Source organism: Setaria italica, chromosome VII (genome assembly GCF_000263155.2).
Source record: "Setaria italica strain Yugu1 chromosome VII, Setaria_italica_v2.0, whole genome shotgun sequence".
NCBI classification, from domain to species: domain Eukaryota; kingdom Viridiplantae; phylum Streptophyta; class Magnoliopsida; order Poales; family Poaceae; genus Setaria; species Setaria italica.
Genome location: NC_028456.1, coordinates 29345380 through 29371414, shown reverse-complemented (window position 1 = coordinate 29371414; position 26035 = coordinate 29345380). Strand labels below are relative to the sequence as shown.

The 26035-nt window shown below is 43.4% G+C and overlaps 4 protein-coding genes and 1 long non-coding RNA gene across 6 annotated transcripts; 4 read left to right on the top strand and 1 right to left on the bottom strand.

The window, feature by feature from the left end:
• Positions 1-3126: 3126 nt before the first annotated feature.
• On the top strand, positions 3127-6989 carry LOC101761836 (golgin subfamily A member 4). Of its 2 annotated transcripts, XM_022828120.1 has the most exons (11): positions 3127-3319; positions 3679-3785; positions 4052-4120; positions 4226-4339; positions 4431-4499; positions 4630-4675; positions 4788-4841; positions 4920-4982; positions 5100-5605; positions 6319-6475; positions 6640-6989. In XM_022828120.1, the coding sequence occupies exons 1-9, from the start codon at positions 3193-3195 to the stop codon at positions 5105-5107; spliced, it is 657 nt and encodes a 218-aa protein (XP_022683855.1). In that variant the 5' UTR covers positions 3127-3192; the 3' UTR covers positions 5108-5605; positions 6319-6475; positions 6640-6989. The 2 variants fall into 2 exon arrangements, with proteins under 2 accessions (XP_022683855.1, XP_012702943.2); XM_012847489.2 differs by lacking the exons at positions 5100-5605; positions 6319-6475; positions 6640-6989 and having other exon boundaries at positions 4920-5049.
• Positions 6990-7186: 197 nt separating this feature from the next.
• On the bottom strand, positions 7187-8653 carry LOC101757379. Its single transcript, XR_215564.1, has 2 exons — positions 8207-8653; positions 7187-7471 (listed from the first exon to the last, which is right to left on the bottom strand). It is a non-coding gene; the product is annotated as an uncharacterized LOC101757379 (long non-coding RNA).
• A 6774-nt stretch (positions 8654-15427) lies between these two features.
• LOC101756425 lies at positions 15428-19680 on the top strand. Its single transcript, XM_004976683.3, has 11 exons — positions 15428-15668; positions 16339-16796; positions 17327-17425; positions 17573-17673; positions 17754-17825; positions 17959-18049; positions 18147-18227; positions 18752-18814; positions 18913-19035; positions 19132-19170; positions 19252-19680. The coding sequence occupies exons 2-11, from the start codon at positions 16443-16445 to the stop codon at positions 19378-19380; spliced, it is 1152 nt and encodes a 383-aa protein (XP_004976740.1). The 5' UTR covers positions 15428-15668; positions 16339-16442; the 3' UTR covers positions 19381-19680.
• A 119-nt stretch (positions 19681-19799) lies between these two features.
• On the top strand, positions 19800-22713 carry LOC101756022 (probable plastid-lipid-associated protein 8, chloroplastic). The gene is made up of 5 exons (XM_004976680.4): positions 19800-19915; positions 21121-21346; positions 21579-21702; positions 21973-22149; positions 22266-22713. The coding sequence occupies exons 1-5, from the start codon at positions 19800-19802 to the stop codon at positions 22454-22456; spliced, it is 834 nt and encodes a 277-aa protein (XP_004976737.2). The 3' UTR covers positions 22457-22713.
• Positions 22714-22984: 271 nt separating this feature from the next.
• LOC101755622 (putative RNA methyltransferase At5g10620) lies at positions 22985-25472 on the top strand. The gene is made up of 8 exons (XM_004976679.3): positions 22985-23250; positions 23370-23401; positions 23626-23768; positions 24031-24097; positions 24206-24283; positions 24431-24576; positions 24769-24888; positions 24995-25472. Exons 1-7 carry the CDS (start codon positions 23163-23165, stop codon positions 24806-24808), a joined length of 594 nt encoding a protein of 197 aa, XP_004976736.1. The 5' UTR covers positions 22985-23162; the 3' UTR covers positions 24809-24888; positions 24995-25472.
• Positions 25473-26035: the final 563 nt, after the last annotated feature.

The following is a 26035-nucleotide window of genomic DNA, read 5'->3' as shown; positions in this document are numbered from 1 at the left end:
ACCTGGTGTTGCTGCCTGAATCAGGCAGGTCTCCTAGGGTCTGAAGCAAACAGGCCCGTAGTGCTCGAGATCTCACTAACTCGAGGTACCTAATTAACCTCTTGTGACAAGTTTAGTGATCTGGTGTAAAGTTTATTTATAACAGATTCTACAAACCAATCAGGTAGTCACCTCCTTTCTCGTAAGGTCAGTCTTAATGGGAAGTTTCATGAGAGTTTCATGGCATTAAATTCAATACCACATCAGCAAAATTGCTGACTTGACAAGATAATTAATAGCAGGAGTTTCATCATACGAGAGAGAAGTTTCATCCTCATGACATTCATCTGGCACAGTTATCTAGTTCTCAGTCTAGGTAACTGTGCAATAAAACTGTGTACTGAGACTAGTCCAAGTACTGCTTGGCTCGGTAAGCTTTATGGTAGCTAATCTTATACTTGAACTTCTCCTCTATGACACAAACAATCGACTTGGGCTCGTACCTAGGATTCTCCACTATCTAAGGATACATGTATTGAGCAACAAAATCAGCAGTGAAGTTGTGGTGTTGTCCTTCCAATTCATCCAGCAAGCATTCGTGCTCCACCACTCTAGTCACCTCTCAGTAATCCTTCCACTTCCCCTTGTATGCGTGCATCCTAAACGGGCAATTGCTTCTGACACAACACACATCATATACTATCGGGTTGCTCTTCACCACCCTGAACTGCCGTTGCAAAGATAAAGTGGACCATCGCTTCACAGCTCCTTCACCTCATCCCCACTAGGGTACAAAGCACCCACACAAACCTTATTCTCCCTGCGCTCCCAAGGGACATTCTCCCCTACATTGACTTGTAGATTGGAATGGTCATAAGTTGACCAGTTCTGCGAGACAAGATTAGCATCATCCTCATCCGACGAGTCATCATCCATGACACCACTGGCCTCTTCTTCTTTCCTCTCCACCTGCTCAACTAACTCAAGGATGTCTTCCCCCTCATCAGTCTCGCCATTTGGCTCACAGGTTGCATCTTCATCCTGTACATCTCCTTCTTCTACCCCATCTTCATTATCTTTTTGATTTTTCCCATCAATACTCTCCACACCTTCCTCGACTCTAACTTCAGCACCTCTCACTTCTTCTTGCATCTGACTACTAGACCCAATCTTCCAGAACACTTCGACAAACAATATCAACGGTAAACCACGCTTAGTACAACCATTTACATAGACCCTCCAGTTCTGGGTTCCTTCAAGCGGCATCAAGCGGCCGTAACCTCATTACAGCCCTAACAGACAGCTCCACTTGATCTCTATCAAGATCAAAAGCCTTAAATAGCTAGTTGCATATTGAAGTCCAAGTCCTCTCTCTTGCTCTTGGTAATTATTTGCAAAACGACTGAAATTCAGACAAATCTACCCCTTCTAGACCATATCTAACCTCTCCTGACCATAGAATACTTGGAAAAATAAAGTTTCCGACATGCCTGTCAATATACACGACACGAATAGATATTATTACTCTCATGTACTTAATTTAACTAACTCCAACAACACCTACATTTCAACATACGGTAACTCGAGCATTGCCAATAATAACAATTTTAGAGTTATCTAAATATATGAACAAATTTATTTTATTTTACCCGATCAATATACACAACATTAACAGAAACTATTACTAAATATTACTAAATTTAACTAACCCTAAACACCCCTACATTCTAAAAACATATATAAAGATATGCACGACCTGAACAAAATTTGTGAAAATTATAACTAAATGTAATAATTTCAACTAACCTCTAAAACACCTACATTCTGAATACCTATACAAAATATGCCAACTAATGCACGACCTGAACAAAATTTGTGAAAATTATAACTAAATGTAATAATTTCAACTAACCTCTAAAACACCTACATTCTGAATACCTATACAAAATATGCCAACTAACCTATATTTTTCTATGTCTCATATCAACACTTACATTTCATCTACTAATTAGCACTACACCATTTGTATAGCTACTACATAACTACTACATCTATCAACTAGGAGTTAAGCTAAACTAGGGGATCAGTAATAATACCTCAAACGAAGCAAATATCTGGGCTTCAATCTCCACCCTACTCCCCTCCCCTCCTCTCCTTCCTCCCTCTCCCTCCCTCCCTTTCTCTCTCTTCTCCTCCCTCCCTTTCTTCCTCCTCTCTCCCGAGCGCCCCTCGGCTCCCTCCTCTCTCGCTCGGTTCTGGGCGCGGAAGAAAATGGCGTGCGTGCGCCCGGGGTGGCCGCTCCGCGACTTTTAAGACGCAGGGCAGCTACCGCCGAATCAGCCAGCGGTAGCTATCCCACTCATGTTGTTTGAAATGGCGGAGCCTGTAACCACCCGCTCATCCGACGGAAAGCGGATACCGCCGGATGGAACGGCAGTAACAGCCTCATCCCACACGTCGCTGCAAACCGTGTGCCACCTACCGGATTAGAGGGCAGCAAGCGGATTTGCCAGCTGACGTGGCGGACGCGGGAAGACTGCCGTTTCACCCGGCGGTAGCTTCTTTTACCGCCGATTGAGACGGCGGTAGCCCCTTACCGTTGTTTGATCCGGCGGCAGAGGTCTATTTCTGCATATTTTTGGATCGCCTATTTATTTATGCAAATTCGTAAAATAAAAAATATAAAAAAGTCCAGACCAGGGGGCGGCGGCACGTCGCTGCGATTGCTGTGGCCTTTTGGGAATTTGGGCCTTCTGGGCCCTTGCGCCGCCAGATTTCGGTCAATTTTGCGTCAAACACCTCGAAGAACTTCCCTTGGAAGACGGAGACGGGGGCAACAAAATGCTCACCGGCACCGCTCGAAGCCGTCGTGGCTTTCGCGTCACGCACGAGTCGTCATGATCGGCGCCCGGTGTCTGTTCGGCCGTGTCCCTCCGTGCACGACGTGTCGTGGCGTTCCACGCCGCGGGAGGCCACGTGTGCGGCCTACCTTTGCCACGTGTACGGCAAGGGACCAGGGAGCTGCGGACCCCACGTAGCAGACAGAGAAAAGCACTTGCAAGCGAATTCGCAAACCGACGCCCGCCGCTCCCGCTAAAATCTGTTGGAGCGAAGCCCGCGCAGGCACCCAGGCTACAGGCCCTGAAAGGCAGGGTGTTACCGGAAGAACAGTTGCAGTGAGTCGAAGAGGAATCTGGAGCAAGGAATTGAACCATGGCAAATCGCAAGGCTCCAATCGCTGCCGCAATCCTCTGCCTCTGCTTTGTCCGAGCTCAGTGCGACGCGTCGCCAGAGCAGGAACAGGAAATTCAGATGCTCAAGTCCAAGGTCGCTTCCTTAGGTGGGTCACTGAGCCTTCACGTGTTCTTTTTAACTAATTGTCGTCATTTTGACCTTCTTTATTCTTGTTATATGGATACAATCATAGAAGCACCATCTCTAGTGTCTGTCTGATATTGATGATGGTTAACTTTTACATGACTTTCGAACTTCAAAGTCACCCTGAAATTTCTAAGTCGTACAATGGGTTGCTGGTGTGATAAAGAATTAGCAGCTATTACTGCTAGAACTGGGCTGTTTCAGTAAGAGCAGACTGGTTACATGTTGTTTCTTGTTGAGATTCTCTTAGCTGTGCATGCATGGAAAGAGTTACCTAATTCCTTGTTTACTGGCTGAAAGAATTAAGTTATTTGGCTTTAGAGGATGAGATCAGGAGGAGGAAAGAGGAGACCTCGCAGCTTGAGAGTATCGTCAGGGAGAGGACGGCACAGATGGCAGCACTGGTAGGCGAACTAGAACTTCTGCAGGTGAGAGGATAAGACTTTCTCTTCTTTATCTTCAGGATTAGTGATGCCTAATCTTGTAGTCGCTGTTGCCTAATCAGTGTGACATCCATGTGGCCTAATGGTAGAGCATAAAGTCGTTGCATAGAGGTTGTGCTACTTATGATTATGGTGTAATCTGAATTGTCCTTTTTAGCCTCAATTATCCATCGTTCCTCCCATTTATTCTCGTTTGTGTGAACTGTGCAATTCTGTGGCCTTAATCTTTCTCTTTTACACTGTCAAATCAGAAGTTAAATGTGGCTGATGATGAGTCTGTGATGAAGGCAAACACGAATGTTGATATGCTTGAAAAGCAGGTAACAGAATCATATTTACGGTAGCAATTCGTCGAAAAAAAACATTTACAGTAGCAGTTCATGTTCCAAAAAAGGGGGCTGTGGACTAATTTTTAATACAAACAGATTGAGAGGTTGGGTAGTGATTTGGAAGATCAGGTTAGAAAAGGAGAATCATTAGAAGCCCGGGCTACTGAAGCAGAAAAAAACTGGCATGAATTCAGCCGCAAGTTGGAGCATGTAAGTACATGTTATAGTATGCTGGGATATGAATATGTGATGTAGTGTTAGTTTGTTCACAAAATATACCGCAATATACATCATTTTTCAGGCAGAGAATATTAATGTTGAGCAGAGGAAGAAAATTAAGGACCTCGATGACAGACTTCAGAATGCACAGGTTGGATGACAGACTCTCACACTCTACCACTCTAGCATGTTGATTCTGTGCATCGTAGAGTCCTCAGAAAAACTCTGTGTTCTATGCGATGTTTTGAACGAACGGGTATCATGTGGTTTAATTTGCCCAGGATAAACTCTCTGAACTAGAAAAGGAAGCAAAACTGAAGGCTGAAGGTATCAGAATCATTTAGTTTTAGTTAGGAATTCGTCTGATTTCAAACATACTAGGATTTCTTTGTTGCCTGGTGTTTCCATTATTCATCAAGGCAGTATGTGTTGTTTTCAGGTTCATGCCATGTGGCTTCCACATTGGCTTGCAGTACGTGTTGTGCGCTGTCAGGTTGGTGGGCTCATGCATCGAATTAGCAGAATTCTAGTAGCTTTCAGCTTAAAATTTAGTTCAATTATGCATTTGCAGGAAGTAGCATCTGCCAAATGGCAGGTCCATGGGAAACCTGTGCTTGGTCCTCTGATGCAAAAGGTTATTTTGTTTGCGTGTTTAGTAACTGATGATTCCCAGTGTGTTTTTAATTCTGCAATGATTCATAGACAAATTATTTCTAAATGCACCAGTTGACTCTATTTGTCAATTGGACAGGTTGCTGAGAAATCGACATATGCTCAGCAATTAGTGGAGCCACATCTGCAGAAGACACAAAATGTGAGGTCTTTTCCGGTGTCTTATACTAGGCTACACTAGTGTTGGAAAAGGAGCATCCGACGGCTCAGATTACTTGTATATACTACTAAAATGTTAACCTGGTATAGATGAGTAGTATAGGTGCTATAAGTGTATTATGGAAATAATTTTGAATGGTTTTTGTAATTAGGGCTTGGTCTTGTTTGTAAATTAGAATCACAATCATTTCATTAGAATATTAGAATCATCACACGAAGTTCATTTAGAAATTAGAAATTGGAATCACTCTTTTTCCAATCACCTCTTTTCCTCTCACACTCCTCTCCACCTCTCGCGAGCCCTGGCGGCTCAACTCCGTCGCCTCGCTCCCGCTCAACCAGCATGCATCGTCGTCGTTCCCGCTGCGCCTTCACCCGTGGCCCGTAGTGGTGGTGGCGCCGGCCGTCGTCAACAGCCGCAATGAGGTACCCTTCGATCACTACTTACTCTGTTGACTAGCGTAAATTAATCGTCGATCATAATTTTCATGATCCTGTGAACCGAAAAAAGGATCTTGTGTGGTTTTTGTGTCTTTATCGATTAGCACAATTGAAGATTTGTAATGAGATCATTACTTCATAAATTAAAGTGCCTCTAGAACATGTTCTGAGCCCTGCTGGAATGGTGAGGAATTTAGTTATAAATTTGGCGGCTGAGCATCATACTGCAGACTAACTAAAAGTATGTTTCTTTTCCTCTTGTTATGGAATTTGCTTCCGATTTTGTATACTGTCTAGGCTGATTCATGGTTTCGTGTCAAAGCTTTTCCTATCTTGATCGAGATAAGTTAATGTCTGAGTTATGCGATAGTTGTTTTCATCTCTATCTTGTAGTAAGCAGTGGTATCCCCAAATACCATGTTGGCATTGTACGTTGTCTATAGGTATAGGCAGCTCCATCTTCCCTTTTCTGGAGACTAGATTGTGCTTGTAGGACACCGATGTATGCAGTTATTGAAGTAAAATGCCATTAGATGTGAATTTTAAATAAGGGCCTTTTTATAAAGAGTTGTACTTACCACATCGTTCAGATACAATGAACAGTCTAGCAGGCAGTCTAGGTCTTTTTTTTTCTTGCCCAGTGAATACCAATATGCACCAAAGCTTTATCCTCTGACGATGAGTTGATGTACTGACAGGTTACCTGCATTGCACAGATATTCTGAAGAAAATAGTCAGACGGGTAACAATCAGAGACTAGTTTGTATTTGAGAAACCTTGTTTGTATTTGAGAACAGTTCTGTTCACTGACTTCAATTGGAATCATGCTTACTAGACTGAAGATTGCACTACAAGGTATGTAATTATGTACTGTTTTGTATTTCAAAAATTAAAGTAGCAGAATTCATTTAATCTGATCGTTCTGTTTTGATTATGCTTGTTGTCTTCAAAATCTTCCTTCTTCAAAAAGAAAAGGAAACTTACAATTTGTTATTTTGTTTATATCTGTCTGAAAATAGGTGGTCATCCCCCTTGCCCAATTTCGATCAGTTAATTCTTCCAGCAGCAGAACAAATGCATCAGAGAAATACATTCAGGTGGCTTCTGTCGATAACCATGAGTTTTGGACTTTGGTTCATGGGCTTTGTGTACTACGAGAGTGCTGTAAAGAATCTGCAGGAAGCACTTCAGGAGGCTCAGAGAATGCTTGTGCTTAGTGATGTCCATAGATTGGAACTAGCATGTCTTATACATTATTTAAGTTGTAATATACTGTGTTTCGACTGTTGTTGTTCAGTCTGTGACAACATGTGCATCCTGCCATGTTTGCTCCCTGCTGTGAATTACCATTGATGATTCGAGCCCGTTTGCTTCAAGCAGTTGGGATGGGAGTGTGTGTACTGAGGTGAAATGCGAGCACATAAACAATCAGATGGATGCAGTGGAATGCTCCCAACTGATTGGACCTGTTGTGATTTGTGAACTTGTAATATACTAAAAAAGAATTCAAAAAGGGAAATCTCAACATGTTACAGTTGTGATGCGTTACAGGTTGACAGAGTTTGGTTGGATAGCGATGGCATATGCTACACTTTTATACCAAATGGAAGTCTGAAAACAGATTTTTGATCTATGACTGAAACTGGGGATTCAGAAATGATCTCATTACATATGTTACACTGAGCACAAGCATTTTTTGAACCAACGTCGTAGTACTTGACACACTAGCTTAGTTTGTTGTCAGACTACAATAAACAAGAATCTTATATTCCTTCAGGCTGTCCTGTATGTATGCCTCCAGCCTCTTGACAGCATCTCTAGGTTGCTCCATCTGTTCCTCCAAGTGACCATCTAACCACAATGGAAATTTTATTAGTCAACGAAAACATTCAGACAATACTAATGACACGAAATTAATTGTCCATGCACACAAAATCATGTTTACAGTCTCGCAAAAAAAATCATGTTTACAGTAACATATTAGCAGCAGCAGGCTAATTATTTGGAAGAGCTACAAGCAGAGATACTGTAGGGTCCACCACATTTGTCGAGCTAATTTTTCATATAATGAACAGCAGTTGGGCATGATGAGGAAATTTAAGTGAATCAAGTATTTGACTACATTTTCACTGGGCTGTGAAGTAAAATACGTAAAGCATACATACTAAATGGCAGTTATGCTCTGAACCGACAAGAACCAAGGTGGATATTCATTCAGAAATCCCTGTAACAATAAAGGATCACATACATTTCAACGTATAACCTGTAACAATAAACAATAGTTCTGAAGTTCCTCCTCATAGACTGCATCGCATCACAAAGCTTGCCACGTTTATAATTGCCTCACTTACACTAGGACAGTAATCGCAAGTTGCAAATGCTTCATTTGTCTTATACAAAAATTTTAATTAGGCTACCGAACACTACTGACTGCTTTAGCCTTCCACCCGATTTGAATATCAACTTCATATTCAGTCGCAAGCAAACTATTTGTAATACAACTATGATTCTCAGAAGAAATTCGGTCACAAATTTCCTCAACATCACTAAAGTTTAATCAATTGATGAAATCCGAGGCTTACTGACCTGAGCAATGAAAGATGCAATTGGCGATAAGCAGCGATGATAATCATCACGTCCGCTGGCCCTTCAACGTGTCGCCGCCGCAGCAACACGCACAGCCACCGGCAAGGGGAGCAGCGGCGTTCTACCCGGGGCGGTGGACGGTCACGGGGAGGAGGGGGCTGGGATGGGACGATGCTCAGGCAGCGGCGTTGGTCGGGCAGGGGCGGCACGGGGAGGAGGCAGCCGGCCAGGACAGCTAGATCGAGATGGAGCAGGCGGAGGGAGGGAAGGCGCAAGGGTAGGAGCGCCGAGGAGATCAAAATGGAGGCGGACGGGGGAGATCGGGGAGCAGTCGGTGGTTGAGGTGGCGGACGGGGGAACAGGGTCGGGGATGAGGAGCAGGCGGTCGCCGGTAGGGGAGGAACAGGGGTTGGGGATGGAGCCGAGGCACCAGGCACGCTGGATAGAAAAAATTGAGGGGGTGAGATGAAAAAACGAGGCAATTAATAATTGTAGATATAAATACTAAATTAACCCTGCTAATGGATGATTAGATGTTCTCTGTACTTTATACCACTCACTGGTGGTATAAGGCACCGGAAAAGAGCTCCAAAATATAGGTTCCTGGTGCCTACTGACTTGAAAACATTTATGTTCCTTTTTTTCACAGAAAGGGGAATGTGCATACTGATTTTACAAGCTCCTATATGTTCCAATTCTAAAAGACCACTTCTTCCTTTTTTCCATTCAATAACTTATTACTGGTGCCCTTCCCTAAGAAGAACACTTGCCTATTGGTTCCCAGTATGCATACTTGCGTTGCAACGGGAGGGGGAAAAAAATCCTTGCCTACCCTTTGCCCAGTAAATATGACCAAAACCTCAAGGATAACTTGATTTATATCCCATATTAATTATTATCAAAATAGACTTCAATAATATTAGGAATTCAGATCTAAATAATATCAATTTTCTTTGAGCCAGATTGGATCTAAGATCGACAAAACAAACTAATGAAAAATGGTATGTTTTTTTATAATTGAGGATATCATTTTTTAGTAATTCATCCTTTTGCTGGTGAGACATTTGTGCATACCTATTTCTTTTTTCTAGCTGACTCTTATGTTCTTTAGGATCTGCGAGTAGTTGGTGGTACCTCGATGTCAATTGTTATGGATCCACTGCCATTTCTAATGTTGTCACCGTCTATGCCGATGGGTCCCGTTTAGGTTTATCAATGGAGGGTCCTCAGATTATTTCAAAAAAGCCATCTGCAAAAAAAATAGCTCGCGATTGATCAATGTTATCGCAGAAATGTAAATTGAATATCAATATTATCTAGAATATCTATCTAAATGAGCTGGAAAGCTCTAGAAAACCATAAACCCATCGTGTTTTTTAGCCATTGTCTTTAATTAGAAAATTGATGTTGCTGATGTGGCATACTGACGTCGATGATTTTCCTAGCATTTTGTGGGATGCAGAAAGACTCAAGCGAGAGAATATTCTCTATTGAATTTTTTCACAAATAAAGCATGCAGGCAAAGGATGATTTAACGTAATTGGTACTCACTCCGTTCATTTGATGCCCTCATCAAGTCAAAGAAGGTGTCAAAATACTTGCGCCAGAGTTCAATGCGTATCTGGTTTTCCATCTTTGCCTCTCTTACACCATGTCCAGCAGATACTCACCAAGTCAGCCTCTCTATATCTCTATTTGCCTATCTACCCCCATAAGATTCATCTCTATATTTTGAACGGTTACATTATTGTTATAGCCTATATATCTGAAGGGTTAATATTTTAACAGTTAAAATTCATCTAACCTATACGAGTCATAAAAAAAATCACACAACTTGTTTGTTCAAAGAAGATCATATCATCTAATTATAAACTACCATGCAGCTAGCATATGCCAGCCCAATTGCCAAAGTAGTAATTAACTTGAACCGAAGTACGTGCCGTAGCACTGCTGGCCACGAAACAGCGCTGCAGCAGCAAGCAGAGCTAACACCACCGAGCAAGCAAATCACATCAGATCAACACATTTTGTGGCATAGAAAGGAATTAACGTCAGACTGAGACTCTCCCCCGCCGCCTCCTCCCCGCCCGCCGTGCTGCGGCCTTTCCTCGACGTCGTCCGCTCCGAGGACGCCAGCGCCACCGTCACCTCAGCCTCGCTCGCCGCGCTCCACGAGGTCATGTCCCTCAAGGCTGGGGCCAAGCCCGCCGCCGAGGAGGCCGTGCTTATGAGGATGCTGCAGGCGCTCCTCGCCTGCATCATGCACATCAATAGAGCATGGTCTGGCATGTGGCAACCCAGAATTGGGTTAGAGTTATCTTTAGTTATTAATGTTATTAGTCAAATTATTCGAGTTTGAGTTAATCAATTTATGTAATATCGAATTTATTGTAATTCGCACTTTCTATCTCCTTAAATGAGTCGGCATTGCTCCTGCCTTTCTTAAAAAAAAAAGAGCATGGTCTTGTTTGATTGCGACACTAACTCTTATTTCACATGAACTCCGGGAGTTGCATGCCTTCAGCCTCCTGAAGAAATGGGTTCCTATCGCCAAAAAACATCTCACCTCACTCAGATCAGGAATACTACAACTATACACACATCGGCAGTATCTAAGAGGATTATGGCAGGATACAGAGTTTGCAGAGGTGCTATCCAACCACGCACGGTTAAGGCACGAGAATGTGCCTGACACTATTGGCAGGTCCGGAGTGCATAGTCCTCCTTCCCATCTCATTGTATCGTCGAACTACAGAACCCTCATTCTGAACCTGAACGATTTCACTCATTCAGGAATGCAGGAAGCTCTCCCAACCATACGTCAGTCAGATCGTCGCGGCGTCTGAACCTCATCTGTCCAGAGCAACTGTGGCTCTCGAACCTTACATGAAGCCTGTAACATACGGTTGGAGAAGCCTTGCTGAGTACCATCATCAGGTACATCCTTGTTCTGGTACTCTTTCCCTTACTGCATTGCATATGCTCTGTTCAGATATCTCTGGAACTCATCACAGGTTGTCACGCAGGTTCAGAACGGAGTCAAGGGGTTCCTCGAGGACAACCGGCTGCCGACGCCTCTTCCAGCTGACAAACTGGCATGGTTCACGGTAGGTTCTCAGGTGTCGTAAGTGATCTCCCTCGGGTGCTCAAGCTCGCCGTGGCTCTGAAACTCACCAGCTCGTCGCGCGCTTGCAGGCTTCCGCTTTCTTGGCGCTGCCGATGCTCTCCATTTACATGATCTTGTCAGCCACAATGCGGTAAGTTCACAGCAACAGCTTCCTTGTTTCTGAGACACGTCAGTAGTGAAGCTTTTTGTCATGCTCTGACTGATCCAGCAATCCGCACCTTTGCGTGCTTCTCTGCTCTGCAGCAAGAAAATTCAGGCATGAAAGAACAGAGGCCGCAGCCGCAAGAACAAGCGCAGGGTCGACAAGTAGAGAACACACTAGAGAACCACGTAAGGTATGAACTGGACTCTCAAAAATTATGAAGGACCAAAAAAAACTACGAATTGGTAGTATTCAGGAATAAACAACACAACTGGTCAACGTTCTGTGAGACTGTCACACATAATCTCCTGGCACCGTTGACGGAACCCAGAATAGAACACGGTCATGGTGGTCGACGCGTTGTCTCGTCAGACTAGAGTTGAGACCCGTTCCCATCTTCTCTTCAGAACCTGGGAGCCTAAAACAGCAGCTACTAACCAATCGTGCACGAAGCCTGAGCTGGGTTCACGCGATGCTGAACTGACTGAAACGTTTCTTGTGAACGCTGACGGCGCTGAACAGTGGAAGCTTCCTCCCGCTCCCGAGGCGATCGAACGCGGCAGTTTCAGACGCCGACAGCTCTGAATATATCTAGACACGGATACGCGTACAGCGAACGAATCTGTATATACCGCCCGCATATTTGCATGTGGTTTTTATCCTCTGATGGCACGGTGTAGTGTATATATAAGGGTATGTTTAGAAGGAAAAAAAAATCTGAGCTGGCATTCTTCGAGATCCCAACAAGAAAAAGTTGGCGTCTTCCGTCTCTGACGGACGGGCGGCGCTTGCGGCACGGCAGCCGTTGCAGGCCCGTGCAGTATCCTGGGCTCCTGGCATATGAGGTGCGACGCACCGGCGCGACCAGCGCACGTTCCTCTGTTTTCCGCTGGGGTTTGACGCGCGGAGGCGTGGTGGTTGACCGGGCGAGTCGTCTGGTGCGCGCGGTGGAGGGGGAGCTGTCGGGTTGGGAGTGGCGGGATTACGACGGGCACCGGTCGCCGAGCCGGACCCCGTCCCTGTCACGACGCGAGACGTGGTAGGCTGGGTGCGGCTGGTGGTCGCGTCTTCTCGGTCGGTGGGTTCGGGCCTTCGGGGCTCGCGGCCGCGGAGGTGCCTTGTGCTGGCAAGGGAAGTGGTGGCGTGGCCGCGTGGGAGCCGGGAAGCATGTTGCTTTAGCTGCGGGGGATATCCAAAGGTTGGTTCGGACCAATATCGTGTATGTAGAGGTTGGTTGCAACACGAGGAATTTCACGGTATATCTTCCTCTATATATATATATATAGTCCACTTTTTTAAGGTTCGGTCCAACTTCTATCATGGACGGGTGGATCCTAGGTGTCGTATGCGTCCTCAGCTCCGACCACAAAGAGGTTTACGCGACTCCTAAGCACGACGTGGTCTGTTGAGTCCGATCCATGCACGTATCCGCTTCCCGGAAGTTTTGTTTTGTTTCTTGGTTTATTGAAACGATGCGGCGTTTTTGTTTTTGGGCGATGAACGCCGGTGAGGTGTTGCCAGGCTTGTGTACGTGGCACGATGGTAGGAGGAGGAGGAGGAGAGGGGCTCCGACTGTGAGAAGAGGATAGAGCTGCACAACTATACGTGGTGGTTCTAGTGCACTGCTCGAGATGGCGGGGAGTGGGCAGAGCGAGGAGATCAGGGCAGTGGCCGCGGCGATGTCGTGCGCATGGATGAGGCCGGGCCGGAGCTGTGAGAGGGGGAGGGGGTGTGCTGACGAGGGGATTAGGGTGAGGTGAAGCGCGGCAGTGCGGGGGTTAGGGTGCAGGGCAAGGGCGTGGCCGGGGGAGTCGGATCCGGTGGCGTCGTCGACGAGGTGGGATGAACGAACGAGCGCGAGAGAGAAGGAAGGGGGAGGAGGAAGATGGCGGCGTGCGTATGGGCTGAGCCGGGCCGCGCTAGTGGGCTGTGTGCTGGGCCAAGCGGCCTGTTAGGCCTTGCGGAGGAGGGAAGTGGGTTGGGCTGAGCAGACCGAGAAGGGAAAAAGGAGGATTGCGGCCTGCTAAGTGAACTGTGATGTTTATCTTTTTGTTTGAATGGCTTTTGGTTTGGTTTGAGTTTAAGTTTGAACTAGGTTCAAATTTGAGGGATGTTTAAGAGCTTTGGATCTTAATTTCTAGAGCACTCAAATACACAATCATGTGATATTTATGCATAGTTGCAAATATATTTAAATAAGTTTAAATATTAGGAAGAGAAGAAGATTAGTTTTAAGTTTGTTTAGAAAATTTTTAAAAGGTCCTCATTTTTAAATGTTTTTGAATTTAGGGATGGTACACGGTGGGCAACAGCCTCCAGCAGTCGATACACCAAACCCGTGACCATAGCCTCTGTAATTCGATGTACCAAGCCCATAGCGGTCGATCAACGTACCTAAGAATAGTAGGCACGATGTACCGTAACAGCGCAACGGGCATTTTTGCTAGTAGATTAAGAAGGAAACGTCTTTATGCAACAGCACATGTTCAAACGGTAAAGAGGAGTCCCTTCTTTTGCCATTCAATGTGACGGGGTATCATTGTGATGCCTTGGCGCGCTGAACTGTGTTGTTTCATTCAATTATCGCATTCCCACACCGTTCCTTCTAAATTACTGGAAATCCCATCTCCCATAGCGCGAAGAAAAATCCTAAAATCAGCCGGAGAAACCCATAATTTTCGTAACCCAAAAACTTGGAGGATGGTTGAGCGTAGCATGACAAAGTGGAAAACAAACAACAATGACCAATCCAGCAATTTTCTGAATTTGGAATTCGGAGGTTGGTGGATGCACCATGATAAAATGCCGAGTGACAAGAGAAGATAAATAAACAAATGATGCATCATGATGTACTACATCTCTACAGCTAAAAAAACCAAAATCAAAATGAAAACATCGTACGTCGAGCGCCCCGACCCATCATCTCGCACTCCGTGCGATTACAGCCGTGCGATCCTTCCTCTTTCCTCCGCATCATCCTCGGCCGTCCGCTCCCTCCTCGGCAACCCTCCGCTCCCTCCCAAAGCCGCACGACGCACCCACCTTAACGCCACCTTGGCGCCCCCTCCCCATCTCGCCGTCCTGCGCCGCCTTCCCCGATCCTCCATCCTCCAGGCACCGGCCCTCCCCCTCCTCCCCTTGCTAACCCCCCGTTCCTATCTTGCACACCTCCGTCTCCCCACCAAGCGAGATCACCCGCCGCCGCCCTCGCGCACCGCGGGCTGAGCACCCACGAGGCTAGGGGGTGAGGGAGGCCTCAGCGACCGCGCTGGAGTACAGTAAGCAACATACTCGATACAGTCTCATGTAGCACATGTAGTGTATCACTACTTTGATAATCTTAAGATGAAAGATGAGCCGGTTAGTCTCCCTGCTACATTCAAAAAATAGTATGCTCACATCATTATAATCTTTGGTAAATAAATAGGAAACCAACGAAACCATGACAATTTAATTATTTTCCAAACATGGTTGACAATTTAATTATTTTCTAAACATACTTTATTTCCGTGCTAAAATTATTTTTTAAACCCGAAACTTTGGATTTTATCTTTTCCACAAACCAAAACTTTGGAGCAAATTCCCGAACGGCGGCAAGAGAACCCAATAGCGAACCCTACTTAAAAAAACGCAAGCAGCTAGTTCTCTGTAACTCGTACACCAAGGCCATGTTTAGTTACTCCCAACTCCCAACTTTGACACTATGCAAAAAGAAGATTCCGTATCACATCAAACTTGCGGTACATGCATGGAGTACTAAATGTAGATGAAATTAAAAACTAATTGCACAGTTTTGTTGTACTTTGCGAGACGAATCTTTTAAGCCTAATTAGTCAATATTTGGACAATAATTCACAAATACAAACGAAACGCTACAGTGTGCTACAGTGCTGTAACAGTAATTTGGCACCTCCCAAATTCCCCAACTAAACACGGCCCAAATCAAAACAACCAAACAAACCCGGCTCGTCTCTTTCCTTGTCTCTCCATCTTTCCGTCTACCGGCCGCCGCAGGTCGCAGCCGCCAGCTGCGCCCCCCTTCCCAAAAGCACGTATAAAACAATTGCTGCGCGCCTCCCTCCTCGCCGTGAAGTGGATCACGTCCCCTACCTCTCCCGTGGCCTTGCTGTGCGAGCGCGCCGCCCTTGGTCAAATCTTCGCCGGTCTCTTCGCCGGCGACGAGCATCCGACAGGTATGCCCGCCAATTCCCTTCCCCTATTTGTATTCGGATCTGACCATGATTTTCTTGCAAACATTATCGGCATGTCTTATACTGGGTCCGCCTCGTGATTGGTTTCATTTGTTTGGGAGCAGAAAGAAGTTCTTTGCGTTTAGGGGTGAGAGATCGTACACACGTCCTTAATCACTGGTCCGGTGAAATTGGTGAGATTAGAAATCCTGGCGCGTTGAGTCATAAAGTCTGAAAGAAGGCAATCCCTTGTTGCCTTTCTTTAGTTTTTCTTTCATTGGCGGAAAACCTCGAGTTTGTTGCCTTGTTGCTTTGTTCCAGTTTCTTAAGATCGAATTTTCTGTTTAAACGAAGTCAATTTTTTTAGTGGAAAGAAAGACCACGGTTTTCATTTTATTCTTAGCAATTTCTTTATGCTGTCATGGATTGGGAATTCAGACAGCTTAAGCTGGTTCTTTTTTTTTATTTGGGAAGTGTATGGCCTCCAAATTTTGGTTCTTGCCACAAATGTATTTTAACTGAGTTCCTGTGCATTGGACAATCATCTCACACGTTTATTATATTAGCGGATCTTAAGCAGAACGAGGCACCCGCCTTTGTGTAACCTTTCTATTGGCAATTTTCAGCGCAGCTTACTGTCAATTTGATCAATCAAACTGTTATACTTTTGCAGACAGACTTGTAGAAGCCCAAGGAAATTATCTTCTGGCCATTTAACTAATTCTGGTGACGTCTGAGAGTAATGAGAGTTAGGCCTTCACTGTGAAGGTTAAATAGATGAAGCTGCATCAAGTTTGGCAGCTAGGCATTAAGGATATGATGGCTGTTTCAGTTCCTCGCCCGAGAACTTCTCCAAAAAGACGTGTGTGGATACTTGTAATTGCAGCTTTCATCACCATTGCAATAGTCTGGGCATATCTCTATCCTCCCCCACATTACACATCTCCTATGAGAGACTGGCTTCCTGCAGAACCTGCCAGGGAATTGACTGACAAAGAAAGAGCCTCACGTGTTGTTTTCAGACAAATTCTAACAACACCTCCTGTTCGATCTAAGAGTTCGAAAATAGCTTTCATGTTCTTGACTCCAGGGACATTGCCATTTGAAAGATTATGGGAAAAATTCTTTGAGGTATATCTCCCTTGTTTATTCTCTTGGCAGATTCATGCAGTTTGTCAATTTTCTTTGCCATATTATTAGCTTTGAAAATTGATATTGGCTTTTGCATATAACTTATGCAAGTGAAAATTAGGCTTTCAGTAGAACTGTAGAAGTACCTCTTAGACTGAAACAATAATAAAAATTGGAATTTATACAGGAAGGATGTAAAATTTGAATTTCACAATCATTCAAGTTAATAAGCAAGAGGGTTGTCTGGTCTTGATTCAACTCTGTCATTCTTTGAAGTCATCTACATAACTACCATAGCCTGAGGTGACTCTTTGTATCATGCTGTATGAAGACCGTTATTTAGGATCGTTTATTATAACTTCATTCATTTTGAAAGAGTTATAGTTAATAATGATACTTCCTGAGCTTTATTCAAAAGTGCAATATCAGCATTGCCAAGGTCCATCAATCTTTGAAGGAATATCATAATCCACTATGTCATCATCTTTTGCTCAAAATTTATTTCTCCATGACCCCAATTATTTCTGCAGGGCCATGAGGGAAGGTATACCATATATGTTCACGCCTCAAGGGAGAAACCAGAACATGTCAGTCCCATATTTGTTGGTCGCGAGGTACATAGTGAAAAGGTAATGATTTTGTAACTTTAGTTCCACATGAGTAAAATTATATTTTCAACAAATTTCTTTCCTATGCTCTGTAAATCAGTACTTGTTGTGTAGAGCTTATCTGGCCCATGTTAAATGATAAGTGGAATGGTCTTCTTATCATTGCAGGTAACCTGGGGTACAATTTCTATGGTTGACGCTGAGAGGAGGTTGTTGGCAAATGCTTTACAAGATATTGACAATCAGCATTTTGTCTTGCTATCTGACAGGTATGTATTATGGTTTGCTTTCATCCCTTTATATTTCATGATTTATTCCTTCAGATCTCAACTCTTATGTGCGTTTACAGCTGTGTACCTCTGCACAATTTTGACTATGTGTATGACTACCTGATGGGAACAAATCTCAGTTTTATTGACTGGTAAGTTTATATCTCTAATTCATCTCTAACTATTATTGGAGTCCACTCAAACTATTTTTACATGCACTTAATTTCTTCTCTGTTTTCATACTTTTTTTAGTCAACTTACATTATCTTTTATTTCCTTGGTCAGCTTTTATGATCCTGGACCACATGGAAATTTTAGGTATTCGCAGAATATGTTACCTGAGGTTACAGAGACAGACTTCAGGAAGGGTTCACAGGTAAGTTACAGCTCTCATTTGTGCAGAACATTTTTACTTATATTTTTATCTACCAATAGATATTCTGATGGGGTAGTGAAACTTGTAACTATTTCAGTGGTTCTCAGTCAAGCGCCAACATGCGTTGATGATTATTGCAGACAGTCTTTACTATACTAAATTCAAGCTTCATTGCAGGGTAATATGCTGTATTTTATTACTATTTTCTTTGTGCAGTATAGGATTGGATCCATATATGTTGTCCTGTAGTGACACAAAAGCATCTTTTATTTTTTTTACGTCAGTAAACCTTGGCTTGATTTCTGTTTTTGGTCTTTAACATTTAGTTCTCAAACTTCAGGATGCTGTACTACCATGTGCATTTCTTGATAGTCTAATACCCTTATGTTTGTCACTGGATGATATATGTAATTTGAAATATTTTCCTTGAGGTTACACCTATTAATAGCCTTTAGTACAGCTGTGCAAAGGAGTATCTTGTATATATCAACTAATCCACAGATGACAAGGTTATGATCTAAGTCAGCTGTGGCCCTGTCTTCATTTCTAAAAAAAATTATAAGTTACCAAATAGTGCACCTTTTTTCTTTGTGTTACCCCTTTGGACCTGGCAACCATGTACTCTCTGCTACATTGCATGTGTGTGTGTGTGTGTGTGTGTGTGTGTGTATCAATTCAACATATTTTTTATTCTCTTTACAGCCTGGGATGGAAGACGGTCGCAACTGCTATGGTGATGAGCATTATTTGCCAACACTATTTCATGTCAGTACACAATGACCTTTCAAACTGAAATTTATTTATCACCTGTAATGCCGACTGCAGCACTGCTGATATTGCAAATTTGCATTTGTGTCAACCAGATGATGGACCCAGATGGAATTGCTAATTGGTCTGTAACCCATGTTGACTGGTCTGAAGGAAAATGGCATCCGAAAGCTTACCGCGCAAAGGATGTCACTTTCGAGCTTCTGAAGAATATAACTGTATGTGTTTGTGTGCTCATCTTATGTTCATTTTCCAGGTGGTTCGTTGCCCATAGCTTCCTTTTCTAACCTTCACCCTTTTTATCTTTGCTGTAGTCAATTGACATGAGCTACCATGTCACTAGTGATAGCAAGGTACCTCCCTTCTTCCCCTTTTTCTCCACAGTGATGGATAAAATTACAAGTGTGCTTAAATGTTTTACCATTGCTCTGCAGAAAGTGGTTACAGAGAACCCTTGCCTATGGAATGGAGCAAAGAGACCATGCTACCTGTTTGCGAGAAAGTTCTACCCTGAATCCATAAACAACCTCATGACAATGTTCTCGAATTATACACTTATTTGAGCTTCACAGGCGCAGAAGGTTATAGGATGTACACATTATAGAAACCTTTGTACATTGGAGAACAGCAGAATAGCAGATCGGTTAACAGTAGCTGGGCGTAGCAATAGGGGAGGAGAAGGCTTTTGCTGCAGAAGCAGAGTGGCTTCAGTGTTACCACGACGGTAATTGCCACTCTTAGGCTCGAGTCACTTTTTCATAGTTTCTCCTGATTTTTAGCTGCAGATTTTGTGCCATGTGTATCGAGCTTATTGTGACAGGGAAAGCCATTAAATGAGAATTTGAGACCATGATTATTCAGAAGCTGTCGTATACTAGATCATTTCTTTTGTCCGTTCCAAACTGCCAAGCCACAGCTCAATTCACTCCATTCAACGGAGTGGGTAGGGTTGCCTGTCTGCGGCTTGCTCGGGTAGTCGGGTATGGGCTTGTGGCGTTACCGCGTTAGGCTTTGCAGCCGGTGGCGCAGTGCCGCCGTGCGCTGCGGCGGTTGGCCGGTGCTGCGTCAGCGGCCGGCCGGTGGTGGCAGTGAAACGAGGTTTGGTTGTGTGAACCAAAATCAGATGGAAACAATTTTTTGCCTGCGATAGCCAATATTACAGGTGGGAACAGTAAATAGATGGAACAGCAATTTTTTTGCGTTGCGTGCGCCACGTAATCCTGGTGATTTCCTGCTGATTTAATTCACTGTTGGAACAACTCATCTCCGGGTGGAGACATCATTTTCCTATGACATCATTACTGACATCACAAAGTCGTCGTATTTTCTTTAAACGAGCTTACTCTCTAACCGAGCGTCCATTTTAAAATTTGTTTTCACGATTGTGTTCCTTGTGATGAGATCTACAATACAAACCCATATTAGATAGGTTTCGAAGCCATTTTATACGACCGTCAACTTATGTTATATGTTTAGTATGTTTAGTGTAACTAATGTGTAAGTTGTAGCACTTTATATAGTATTTTTTAAGCTAACATGTCACCTTATTTGTCTTCTAGGATTTTATATGTGAACATATGTAGCAAGTTATTTTGTACAGTATTGTAATTGGTACATGTAGTAGTACATTTAGCTTATACGGAGAATTTATATAAATTTATTAATACCAATTAATATTAGAGAATGTGTGGGCAACTTCTTTGTTCTTACAACTTATGTAGAGTTATATATAGGGACAATTACTCAATTTATCTAAAGACAAAGGTGGCAACTTATGTAGATATTTCATATAAGTAACATTATCATGTATACATTATTTTTTAGCAATTTATGTATACTTTTAATATAGAAGTAGCTCTTATATATTTGCATAAGTTGCTATAACTTCAAAATTATTTCTAAATATAGGCACGATGGGTCTAGTTTGATAGATCTTGTTATAAAGAACGCAACGGTGATGATGGAATTTAAAATGGATACTCTATGAAAAGTTATCGCATTTTAAAAATGGAAAGTAAAATAAAAATGCACATGGACCGCGATAACCCAGATAGCTAACGCGGGCCGCATGGTGTCTTGACTTCCCGCGCGAGCGCGACCGAGGTAGCTTTTTCCTAAATAGGAAAATGAACGTCTCGTAGGAGGAAAATTCGAATTGAACGTCAGACAAGATAATTTTGTTGACATTGTTCACGTGGATCGAAATTATCATGTTTTGCAAACAATTTTTTTTTTACCTGGCTATAGCTCCGGCACAACAAGGATCAGGAAAAACCTCACCCATGATTCTTTTTTTAAAAAAGAAAAGAAGTAGGAGGGAGAGTGACGAGGCCCAGCTATCACCACACGAAGCGCGGAGCACAAAAAATGTCTGCTCCCGCAGCGGCCGTCTCCCCTGCCCTCCGCTTCTCCTCCGCCATTCCTCTCCACCGGCCGCTCCGCCGGCGGCTCCCGTCCGTCCGGTGCTCCCTTGCCGCCGCCCCCGGTGTCCGGGCGCCACCGGAGCTCGTCGACTCCATCCTCTCCAAGGTAACAGTGACGTCAGCTAATTTCTTGCCTCTTGCTCCATTCCCAGATTCATGGCTCATGCTTTGCTTCTGTAATCTCGCATAGTATTCGCATATATAGGCCAATAAATTACCAAGGGCAGTTTGTTAGTTCGCGTCTGAAAGTTCGATTTCTTCAGAGGCTCGGACCCGTGCAAGCAAGTTCGCAGCTTTGTTGGAATGTTGAATGCGATTTCTTCGCTTGATACCAACAGGTAAATGGAACTGACCGAGGAGCGTTGCTGCCTAAAGATGGGCACCAGGAAGTGGCTGATGTCGCGCTACAGTTGGGGAAGTACTGCATAGACGAGCCCGTCAAGTCCCCACTTATATTTGGAGGTAAAAATCGATGCTTTTGTGTGCCCAATCGGTCGTATTTCCATCTGGTGCCGTGCCACTGTCAGAGTCAGACACTTAACACACTGTTAAAAACAAATGTTGCAACGAACCATAGGTGAAGCTTGCAGGTTGCAGCAATGGGAGCATAAGCTAATTAGCCATACATGTGTTGCATTTCATGTGATGTTTATATTGGAGTGTTGGACCTTTATCCATGCCTCAATGCCATCCTTCCTAAGTGGCCTTTTCATAATTCACCTAATTGACCAGAATGGGAAGTTGTGTATTGCTCGGTGGCGACGTCTCCAGGAGGGCTATACCGGACACCTCTTGGCCGCCTGATATTCAAAACTGATGAGATGATCCAGGTGGTGGAAGCCCCTGATGTCATCAGGAACAAGGTGTCATTCTCCGTCTTTGGTCTGGAGGGTGCAGTATCATTGAAAGGTAAACTGACAGTATTTTTGGTCAAGCCATTCTGTTTTGATTTTGCGCACAGTGCGTCAATTTCTCGCAAATTTTCAATTTCATTTTCTCATGTTCTTTCAATGTTGGTCATGCAGGTAAGCTGAATGTACTGGACAGTAAGTGGATTCAGGTCATCTTTGAGGCCCCAGAATTGAAGGTAGGTTCCTTGGGGTTCCAATACGGTGGTGAGAGTGAGGTCAAGCTGGAGATCACTTATGTCGACGAGAAGATCAGGCTAGGAAAAGGGTCTAGAGGCTCGCTTTTCGTGTTCCTCAGACGAGGATAGAACGGCATGTGTGCACTGGCATATGCTTGAGATCACAAGCACAAGGGATGGCACTGATGCGGTCGTCTGTACAATATTGTATTCAGGATTTCACATGTAAAACTCAGAAGTCAGTTTGGGTAGCAGTTTTTCTGCATATTGTAACCTGATGAAGAACGTTGTCTCGCCCTTTGTGACGACAACCGACAACGCATGTAGCGTTCATTGGTGTTGTGAGATGATATTTTGTTGATTCAGTGAGTTGTTCGGAATTTGAATTGTTGGTTGGCGTATCCTTCTGATATTTGGTACTGGTACCTGGTAGGGGTGAGCAGTTTTAAGTCCAGATTTAGAATGTATGATGAACCAAATCAACGTTCTCTATCAATTGAGGACAGTACGATTTTGCAGAAAACGTTAGCTCCAGGTGGGCTTGAGGCGTACTGCTGGACTTGAACAAGCAGGAGATTTCGTTCGCAGCCTTCTCACCCTATTGTACAAATATACGTTCTCCAACTCTGTTAGCGTCTTCTGTGAAGTGACCTTAACCACATGAAAGACGCCTCTCCAGCGTGCACGCGCCTTTGCGGATAGGCTGCTCTTCTTCCCCGCTGAGACCCGAGTCACGAGGACGGGACGCCAGCAAGCAGGGTGCGCCCCCACGACCACGAGGCCACGACTTCGCTAGCCTCTCCCAGTCTCCCCCCACTTCCCTCTCTTCTCCGCCATGGCCATCTCTCCGTGGCGGTGCATGTGTGGGGCCCAGCACTCCCTAAGCAAGGACCGTGGCGCGCCAGCCCCTTCTGCTCCATTTGGTAAGATTTCGGACCACTCACCGTCTCGATGTGCCTCCATTTCTTCTTGCTTTTCGATTACCTTCTAACTCGCCTAGGATTCTGATTTCTGTTAAGTCCTACTTTTCCTTCGAATGCAGGCAGGAGATCCAAATACTCGGGACAATCTGTGGTAAGGAGTGCAAGCATCGACCTTTTCTCGCTACATCTATTCATTCGGTCCTTTTCTCCTCAAGGAAAAGTAGTCTGAATTTTACGGAATAAGGCAAAAGCTTGCTGAAAGATGTCTTGCGAAGTGAAGAGCTTGAGCTTCAGTTCTACTTCATATAGCCTTATAATGGTCGAGTGTGCTTGATCAGGTTTGTGATTTTCATGTCTGTATGCCCATGTTTGCAGAGAGCAATGCCTATGCGTTTGTTAACGGTTGGAAAGAAGAGGTCTCGAGGGACACAGCTTCTTGTTGAAGAATACACGGAGAAGCTTGGGTACTACTGCGATTTTGAGGACACCCTTATCAGGTCCAATCCAAAACTTACAAGGTAGACACCGTCATGGTATCCTGACTTTGTAAGATGGTAGTTTGTACGCAATAGAGGGCTACATGCTATCTTTTGCTGTAGTGTGAATATGAATTCGTGCGGCATGTGCATACAGCTTAAGTGTTCCTGATTTTGGTAAGCTGGTTTTTGACAAGTAATATTACACATAATATAACTAAAGGTGAATTTCTTACGGTGCATACTGTCAGAAAAAAAATTATCCATTTATGATGTATATACTGACATTTGACGCTTTCTTCAGTGATGTTAAGGTTCAAGTTGAAGCAGAAGACACAGCTATGATGCAGCAACTCAAACCTGACGATTTTGTATGTTTCAGTCCCTTTTTATACTTATATTTGTGCTGTTGTAAAATCTCCCTTCTCTCCTGGCTTCATATGGCTTGTTCAGTGTCTGATGTTACTGTATATGGTTAGGTTGTTGTGTTGGATGAAAACGGGAAGGATGTCATATCTGAGCAGATTGCTGATCTGATTGGGGATGCTGGCAACACAGTATGCTCTGCTACTTTGTACATCATAACTGGGTTATTCTTTATTCATCAATTGTTGCGATTGAAATTTCTGTGATCTTAGTTTTTCAAACTGCTGGAAATTTATAGGAATAACATGTCCATGTTTCTTGTATGTTGTATCTTATAGGGATCATCAAGGCTCGCATTTTGTATTGGCGGACCATATGGTCTTGGGTTACAAGTGAGAAAGCGTGCAGATGCAACCATTAGGCTGTCCTCATTGGTTTTGAATCACCAGGTTGCTTTAGTAGTTTTAATGGAGCAGCTCTATAGGTAACCAATTAGCTCATTGTTTGCCATTTCTGCAATTGAACATAGTTTCTGTGGAGCAAACTCCTGTATGGTATGAGATAGGCACTATGTAGCACTATTGCACTACCATTTAAAAAGCTGATACCAAATCTATGGTAAGTACTTGCTGTTAAATGTGACTGGTCATTCATGAGGTATTACATTAATCTGCAGGGCGTGGACTATAATTAAAGGACAGAAGTATCACCATTAGGCTGTTATCATCGTCATCCACCGCTGTTTCAGCATATTAAGATTTGGAAAATGGAAGACCGCACATGCATAAATTTGCAGGTATAGTGTTCAAAGATTCATAATTGTGTTTTCATAAATACAGAACCCAAGTTATCCAAAATTATTTACTTAATATGTCCTTTGCTTGATGTATGTCATTTTCTAGTGTTGCATGGACAGCGTGACAAGATGAAAATTTGCTGGGTGTTTTACTGGTTGATACATGGTTCAAGTTGTAAGGAAGAAAGGCCTCATGCTACCTTACCAAGGAACATATATGCTATCTGTAAGTGGAGTTCTGCAACAAAGAATGGTGCGCATGAACATTTTGCGAAGAGAATAGCAGGCAAAAAACTGAGGTCAAACATGTCATAGGAATTAGTCCCTCTTCTATTGTGAACATCCTCCAAGTAGCACAGGATGTAAATAGAAATGAACGTAGGACTAGAGATTTTTTATCAATTTATGGTGTTATACTTCAAAGCAGGGGAACAAACATAGAGAAAATCCTTTTTATTGGTGTTAAATGCATGTCTGCTACGGTGAAATATTAATTGTATTTTCTAAAACTCATGTATCTATATTTCTACTACTATATTTGTATTACGCTTAATAGATTATCAATAGAATTTTGACTTAACATATTTTATTCTACTTGAATACTCACTACACCTATTTTTATTTAAGAAAGTGATTGCTAGAGAAAAAATAGGTATAGACACATTTTATTTAAGCAAGCAACGCGTGGTCAGCGTGCAACATTTCTAATCTTGTGTAACTTTTCTACTCTACTATATATTGGACTCCCCATACATTTCTTATTTCTTTAAAGCCGCAAATGATCCTTAAAGTTTGAAAACCAAATAGCTAGCCAGAATTAAAAAAAAATCACTTGATGTTATGTAGGCATTGACGTTCTTTGCAAGCCAAAAATATTTTTACCATTGATGAACAGCTACCAAAAATATTTTACCACTGATGAACGGCTACCTATTTGTATGGGCTAGCTTGTTGGACAGCCGATTTGACTTTATAAATAAAATGTAAATGTGCTTACTGAAAAAAAAAAACCCAGCTAACTAGAGTCTGTTTGCTGTATATATGTACCTGCTAACAAGAGGCTGTTTGAAAATATGCTGTCGAAATTGCGATGTTCTGAGAGCTCTGACGCATGAACATTACATCAGCCATCTGCAGAGTGCAGAGA